The sequence below is a fragment of the Camelina sativa genome, chromosome 1 (genome assembly GCF_000633955.1).
Source record: "Camelina sativa cultivar DH55 chromosome 1, Cs, whole genome shotgun sequence".
Classification (NCBI taxonomy): domain Eukaryota; kingdom Viridiplantae; phylum Streptophyta; class Magnoliopsida; order Brassicales; family Brassicaceae; genus Camelina; species Camelina sativa.
In genome coordinates, this window is record NC_025685.1 from 12,074,484 (window position 1) to 12,082,553 (window position 8,070).

The 8,070-nt window shown below is 35.0% G+C and overlaps 2 protein-coding genes across 4 annotated transcripts in view; both read left to right on the plus strand.

The window, feature by feature from the left end:
* On the plus strand, nt 1,229-5,249 carry LOC104788593 (alpha-glucosidase 2-like). Of its 3 annotated transcripts, XM_010514356.2 has the most exons (13): nt 1,229-1,386; nt 1,737-2,007; nt 2,091-2,159; nt 2,229-2,366; nt 2,450-2,567; nt 2,836-2,918; nt 3,039-3,134; nt 3,264-3,432; nt 3,528-3,670; nt 3,760-3,846; nt 4,254-4,439; nt 4,766-4,933; nt 5,159-5,249. In XM_010514356.2, the coding sequence occupies exons 2-11, from the start codon at nt 1,765-1,767 to the stop codon at nt 4,407-4,409; spliced, it is 1,302 nt and encodes a 433-aa protein (XP_010512658.1). In that variant the 5' UTR covers nt 1,229-1,386; nt 1,737-1,764; the 3' UTR covers nt 4,410-4,439; nt 4,766-4,933; nt 5,159-5,249. The 3 variants fall into 3 exon arrangements, with proteins under 3 accessions (XP_010512658.1, XP_019083271.1, XP_019083274.1); XM_019227726.1 differs by having other exon boundaries at nt 1,229-2,007; XM_019227729.1 differs by having other exon boundaries at nt 1,229-2,007; nt 4,254-4,427.
* Nucleotides 4,425-8,070, plus strand: part of LOC104707030 — an 11,900-nt gene continuing 8,254 nt past the window's right edge. The window contains exons 1-6 of the mRNA XM_010423284.1: nt 4,425-4,439; nt 4,766-4,933; nt 5,919-6,038; nt 6,142-6,262; nt 6,502-6,695; nt 6,775-6,816. Of these exons, the coding sequence (XP_010421586.1) occupies nt 4,425-4,439; nt 4,766-4,933; nt 5,919-6,038; nt 6,142-6,262; nt 6,502-6,695; nt 6,775-6,816 (660 nt within the window). The remainder of the gene's footprint in view (nt 4,440-4,765; nt 4,934-5,918; nt 6,039-6,141; nt 6,263-6,501; nt 6,696-6,774; nt 6,817-8,070) is intronic.

Here is an 8,070-nt window from a genome sequence, read left to right on the forward strand (position 1 = left end):
GGAGAGATCATTACTGACACTCTCTACCAAAACTGGAGCTTCTTCCTTCTTCTTTAATGGTTGCTCTCATCATCATTTATTGAAATGAAAAAAAATCAAATGCATATGGTACATCATTTCTTGAATATATTTCCTTTCTGCAAGTATTTCCATATATGAACCATGCACTCGAAGATGAAGAAATTTCATTATAATTTGTAATTTGATTTTCATTTTTTTTTATTACTTTCTCATCAAAAATTCAATTAGATGTTGGCTCAACATTATGTACTTCACATATTCTGTTCATTTATCAATAGTTTAATCAAATAATATATAAAATTCTTTAAAACATACCTAAATATATAGTTAGATATTTTGTGCAAAAAGATAAAAATATATACTCTAGTATTTTGAAACTCTAGATATATATATATTAATATATAAAAAAAATATTTTGCTCACTTAACCTATACTCATTCACTATTCTTATATGTGACGTTATCAATTTATGAGATTAACAAAATTAGAAAGACCGTTAAATTATATTTTACGTGGAAGTATTGTAGAAAATGAAGTTTAAACTATTATAAGGAAATACCATTCTAATTAGTCATTCGAAATAAAAAAATCGGATAGTCATAGATGTTAAACCATATGTACTTAAAATTCAAGGAATTTCACCGCAATTGTAACTCAATTTCAAACATTTCAAGTAATTTGTTCAAGAGAGGCTCAATTAGTTTTGACGACAACATTATTTACCTACATAAAAATAAAATAACACGATTGAAAATAAATTATTGAACTTATAGTTGTAGATGTTGAACCATACATATTCAAAGTTGAAGAAATTTCATTTTCTTTGTAACTCGGTTTCAAACTCTTCAATTATTTTGTTCAATATAGATTCAGTTAGTTGTTACCACATTATTATTGACTTAAATCAAGAAACAAAACCAAACTGTTATAAAAAAAAATAACAAAAAATTGATTCGGTTTCCAATTTCCAATTTTGTATTTTGGATATACAATCAAATTATTTTCAGAAAAATTCATGTGTATATTTTGTAACCTTAAAAAAGTGTTATATAAAATCATACTGTAAGTAAAAGTATTTTTTCATTGTCAGAAAACATTTTTCAAACAAAATGAAAATTCTTTTGTTGACTTATCTCGAATTCTCTATATTACAACATGGAAAAAAAAAAATAATATAAAAAAAAAAAAAATTGAGCTAACTATCAACTCAATGGAGAGATTATTACTGACACTCTCTACCAAAACTTGAGCTTCTTCCTTTTTCTTTAATGGTTGCTCTCATCATCACTCCCTGAATCCGATCGCTCCGTGTTTGTTCCTTCCGGCGATTAGATCCTTCCCTCTCGTCGTCGAGAACACTGTCAGGTTTTGTTTCTTGCTCCGTTACAATTTCTCTATTTGCTTATTTCTTCTGATCATATCTCTCATACGAAGGATTAATTTGATTCTCTGGGTCCACGATTTTACTGGTGACTATATGAAAGTGAATGGATCAATTCTATTAGAACGCTGAATTCCAAAAATCAATTGCTGTTGAAATCGAATATTTTCCCAATTTTTAATTCCTTGTTCTCTCTTTCTCTGGGTTTCTCTTTTGCTTATGTTTAGGTTAATAACTAACTTGTATTGTCGTCTAATTGTTTCTTTATGCCTTCTTTTGTTTGGAGGATATGTCATACACAACTTACACACTAGTACAACCACCTTGCATGCAGAAGGAACCAGAAAAAATCTTTAGTTAGGATGACTCTAAGTGGAGATAGCTCTGAAACTGTAGAGATGGGTTCGACTGATATGGTTTTCGAGCCGATTTTGGAGCAGGGAGTTTTCCGGTTTGACTGTTCTGTTGAGCATAGGAAAGCTGCATCTCCTAGTGTTTCGTTTAAAAACAGTAAAGACAGGGAAGTGCCTATTGTATCTCAAAATGTTCCAGCATGTATTCCTACTTGTGCTTGTCTTCAGGACCAACAAGTTGTCACTTTTGAGGTTTGTGTTTTTTTTTTTAATCTCGAGCTGACATGATCCAGGAAGATAATGGTAGTTCACTTAATGCTTAACTTGCGATGCAGTTTTCTCCTGGTACGTCGTTTTATGGAACGGGAGAAGTTAGTGGTCAGTTGGAGAGAACAGGGAAACGGGTTAGTCATTCACTTTAACAACCATCATCAGTTGGTTAGCCTAATTAATTTGGTGAGTAAAATGTTCAGGTTTTCACTTGGAACACTGATGCATGGGGATATGGCCCTGGAACCACTTCGTTATACCAGTCACATCCTTGGGTACTAGTTGTCCTTCCAACCGGAGAAACACTTGGAGTTCTTGCTGATACAACACGAAAGTGTGAGGTATATGAATATCCCTCTTTTGTGGATCCACGTTGCAATATAATCTATCATTTCCATTGTATTAACATACTTTTCTTGTCTAGATTGATCTAAGGAAAGAGGGAAGTATAAGAATTATTGCCCCAACATCTTATCCGATAATCACATTTGGCCCATTCTCCTCCCCCACTGCTGTTTTGGAGTCCCTGTCACACGCCATTGGTAATTTTCTTAAAAGTGCTTCTTCTTCTTTTTTTAACATCTTAATTGTGCTTCTTCGTGCCATTGAAACGTTTCATATGTGATCTGTTAATTTGGCTGAGTGACTAAAAGTGACAAGTTTCTCTTAGGAATTAATCCCTCTAGAAAGGATCTTTGTTTATGTAATGTGTATGTTGACTATTGTTTACTCTTACTTTTGTCCTGTCTATCATTTCTCCTTGGTAAAGATTGTTCTTTTTTGAATAATTTATCGTTTTCTACTTCTCAGGAACTGTTTTTATGCCTCCAGAGTGGACCTTAGGCTACCACCAATGCCGTTGGAGTTATATGTCTGCCAAGCGAGTAGCCGAGGTCAGTGTTTTTGTTCATATTTTGGCTGTTTGGTGAAAAGCTAATGAGAGGAATGAAACTTTATGTTCAGTTTCTTTGGACCTCGTTGTCATATTTTCATCATTGTGTTGGTGAGTGCAGATTGCTCAAATGTTTCGTGACAAGAAAATTCCTTCTGACGTGATATGGATGGACATTGATTACATGGATGGTTTTCGTTGTTTCACATTCGACAAGGCATGTTTTTTCTCTTTAAAGATCATTATTCCAAGTGGATTTTAGTAACACTGCTCACCATGGCTTATATAGACGCCTTAGAAGTTTTGTATTGACATTAACAGAATTTTTTTGTAATACTACGTTCAGGAGCGTTTCCCAGATCCTAGTGCTCTGGCGAAAGATCTTCATAATAATGGTTTCAAAGCAATCTGGATGCTTGACCCTGGAGTCAAACAGGAGGAAGGTTATTATGTGTACGATAGTGGGAGTAAAAATGATGTTTGGATTAGCCGAGCAGATGGGAAGCCATTTATTGGTAATTTGACTTCCTATCACGTTTTTATGCTTTCTTATCATCTTAATTTTATAATTCTGCATATATTCCTGACATTTTACATTTGGTTTCTATAGGTGAAGTTTGGCCTGGGCCTTGCGCTTTTCCTGACTATACAAATTCAAAAACTCGCACTTGGTGGGCTAATTTGGTTAAGGACTTCGTTTCAAATGGTGTTGATGGTATATGGAATGATATGAATGAGCCTGCAGTTTTCAAAGTAAATTTTGTCTACGATGTTCATCCTTTATTAGTTTCTAGGCAGAATCTTTATCCAGTTTTCGTATGGTCATATTTGATAACGTCCAGGTTGTGACAAAGACGATGCCTGAGAACAATATTCACCGTGGAGATGATGAGCTTGGAGGTGTTCAAAACCACTCACATTACCACAACGTAACTTTCTTTTTCTACTCTAATCTCAAATTTCCTCTATGCTTGTCTGATGTTATCATAGTTATGGAAATATGTCGTGGTTGATTGGATACAAATATATTGTGATAGACATATGCGACTATTACTTGTCTTTTGTATAGTTCTACTTGTCTTTGCATGGTTATATGTTACTGCTGTTAAAAATTTCGGTAGCAGCTTCCAAGAAGTGTTTTATGAATCTCTATGCTGAGGGTTCCCTTCACCCTTTTTAACATATGGGACATTTGAAGTGCATCTAGAGTGAAAATAAATGCTAAAAAAAAAAAAACCTTTTGTACCTGCGATAGCTGTGTATGTGCATCATTGCATGATGGAGGTACAATTTTAGACACTTCAAGATAACTTAGTCAAGATGTCATGTTGTCTAGGTCTATGGGATGTTGATGGCAAGATCAACTTATGAAGGGATGGAGCTCGCTGATAAGAAGAAGCGACCGTTTGTATTGACAAGGGCTGGATTCATAGGTAGCCAAAGATATGCTGCAACTTGGACAGGAGATAATCTTTCAAACTGGGAGCATTAACATATGTCTATCTCGATGGTACTTCAGCTGGTAAGAATTTCAGAGTATCCTTATTACAAAATTAAAGCATGGAGTGTATTATCATTTACGTTAATTTATTTTGTGCTAATTGAACTCTGAAGACCTAAAAGTTTAAAGCATGGAATTGTCTGCTGTTCTTTTAAGCTTTGGTGTTTCTTATAGCATACATATTCCCTTACTTTGGTAGAGCTAACAGAAGAAATGAGTGAAAAGTATGGTTATTCAGTAGTATATCTTGATTCGGCAACAAACTATGTGGAATAAAACAATTTTCTTCTCGTTCCAGTTAAGTGTCCGTTACACCTATTAACTATAAGACATTAAATTATATACAGGGGCTTAGTGGTCAGCCCTTATCTGGGCCAGATATCGGTGGCTTTGCTGGCAATGCGACTCCGCGGCTATTTGGACGCTGGATGGGTGTTGGAGCTATGTTTCCATTCTGTCGTGGCCATTCTGAGGCTGGCACTGATGACCATGAACCGTGGTCCTTCGGAGAAGAGGTAGTTTTTTGCTTGCAAATCTTATAAGAGCTACTTTTGCTTCACAAATCATTTTTATATTACTGAAAAGATGAATGATAGACACCTGAAATAACTTATATAAGATATGCAGGCAAAAATACTACCTCTTCTACTAATGACCTGCAACTACTTGTAAAATTGTTATCTCATAAAGAAAGTCAATGATTCTTGTTTTAGGAATTTGTTGTCACTTATGAATTGTAGTCTTTTATTTAGTGCGAGGAAGTCTGCCGTGCCGCATTGAAGAGGCGCTACCAACTCCTACCACATTTTTACACCCTATTTTACATCGCCCATACAACTGGTGCTCCAGTTGCAACTCCAATATTTTTCGCTGGTAGGGTTGCCGTATAACAATATATTCCATCTCTTGAACTAATGCAATAAAAACTTACTCTCTCTTTTTTTTATCCGTGTCTTCATAAACGCAGATCCTAAAGATTCTCGGCTAAGGACTGTTGAAAACGCCTTTCTTTTGGGTCCGCTTCTCATATATGCAAGGTTTTCTTCTTCCTATTCAGACATTGCCCGATATATTTTGCAGTCGTGTACGAAGATTTTCAAAATCTTTGCTTTCTTTTCTTACAGATTGCTGATTTTATGACTCTGCTTTGTTTTGTTATTTGTGGTCTGATTTTGGCCACTTGATGAAGTGCTATTTGAGTTGATTTTCAGAACAAGTGATAAGATTTAGGACTTTTAGAATGTTGAAGTAATTAGAACCATTTGTCGAGCACTTATTGACATTTTATGATGTTTGGTCACGATGGTGTTTCAAGTGTTTTGTGGTAAAACTTATCTTTAATAATCACAACTGAATACAGCACTTTCATCATAAAATTTCTCACCTTATAATGTCTCATTCTTCTTCAGTCATTTTCTGCAAATGCTTTCAGGAAAAATGTATTTTGTCATTCTTGTAAGTTGCTCTGTAGTTTATCTATCAAACACTGATACTCATCAGGTTTTCTTTGGTTTGTTTCCATCATTGTCTAGCACGTTGTCTAATCAAGGATCACATGAGCTTCAGCACATATTGCCAAGAGGAACTTGGCTGAGGTTTGATTTTGAAGATTCACATCCGGTATGGTTGCTAACAGTTGTGATTGCGTCTTTATATTCTTTGTGAAAGAACTTATATTTTGTTTACATTTTTCACATATTGGTTGTTCGTTTCATGATGTCAGGATTTGCCATCGTTATATTTACAAGGTGGATCCATCATATCATTGGCTCCTCCACATCTGCATGTTGGGGAGTTTAGTATGTCAGATGACTTGACCCTACTTGTGTCATTAGATGAAAATGGTAAGTTTAGCTTTCGATCCAGACAGAGGAGACCAATGATCTGAAAATATTATTTCTTTCCACTCTGCATCTGTTCGTCTTTTTGCAACTTGTTTATCAAATAACAAGGTATCATGTTACTGAAACTCGTGGAAAGAGAAGAAATCATAATGTCACATTTACTTTTGGAAGTCCTTGTTGTAGTGTTCATATTGTAAATCTCGTAATAATCAGAATAATACTTCGTTTGTCTCCGTCAGGGAAAGCTAAAGGACTCTTGTTTGAGGATGATGGAGATGGATATGGCTACATTAAAGGCAGATTTCTAGTTACACACTACATTGCTGAGCGACATTCTTCCACTGTCACTGTCAAGGTTTTGAAAACTGAAGGAGACTGGCAGAGGCCAACGCGTCGTGTTCATGTCCAGTTATTACTAGGAGGGGGTGCGATGGTACTGCTCACTCTCTTCTTAAAATGATAATGTGTATTTATAATTTCAAAAACATCTAAATCTGGATAGTGTTGAACAGCTTGATGCTTGGGGAACGGATGGAGAGATTATCCACATTAAGGTGCCTTCAGAAAGTGAAGTTTCAGAGTTAATATCCACAAGCAATGAGCGCTTCAAACTTCATATGGGTACATCTCATTTCCTAAATATGTTTGTAGCTTCTGTAGTTATTGGGATGTATTTCTTCTGGTTATAACTGCAGTCTTCAAGTTCTCTAAATACCTTGTTACATCCATCAGCTTTATTTTTTGATTTTAAATTATTTACTGTTTTAACTGAATTGCCCCCTGCTTTCATATAAGATCGTTAGTTCCATGAACCTATACATACTGTAATAAACATTGTCAGTGTATAGCAGCTATCTTCTTTCTGAGTATGTGCTACTCATAATTATAGCTTTCGCCTTTATATTTTGTTTGATGAAATATCCATTTGAAAGTGAATTTGTGAAGTGTACTCGAATTCTAGTTATCATAGTTGTTTACTTGCATAGTGACTTCAATGTGTATTATTAAAATGTAGAATAAACAAAATTGATATCTGAGAAGGAAGTGCTCCTTGGACAAAAGGGAATGGAACTTTCAAGGGAGCCAGTTGAGTTAAGCAGTGGCGATTGGAAACTTAATGTAGTTCCTTGGATTGGTGGAAGGATATTGTCTATGACACATGTTCCATCAGGTATTATACCGACAAACTGTTTCTCGGTCTACTATTAAGCTTGAAAAAGTTGCAGATCGTTTATAAATTGAAATATTTTTATTGTGGAGGAGACTCAGGATCATACGCAAGTTCTGTTTCTTTGTCTAATTAACCTCAGCCTCTCTATTAAGAGACACGATATTACTATGATCAACCAGACAACTTCCTATATTACTATGCTATACATATGGTGTATTGCCAAGAATAACGACCGGTTTCTTAGCCCTCTATTGTCAAGTTTTCATATTAGCTTCTTAACTAAACTTCTTCTGCTGCCATGACTAACATCTCAATTTTTTTTCATACCGTAGCAAATGTAAAATTGCTGGGTTTTGTAGACATAACAATGATCTAAGAATTAGATCATGGTTAATTGTGATCAGGTTATGTCCATGGTGCTTTATAGAATTTCCAGATATTTTATTTTGGTTGCTTACAATTTGCAGGAGTTCAGTGGCTTCATAGCAGGATAGATATCAGTGGCTATGAAGAGTACAGTGGAACGGAGTACCGGTCAGCTGGATGTACTGAAGAATATAGTGTCATTGAGTGAGTTTACTTTGAAGATTTTTTTCTCATATACACCTTTTTCATGTATGTGAATGTGATAATTGTT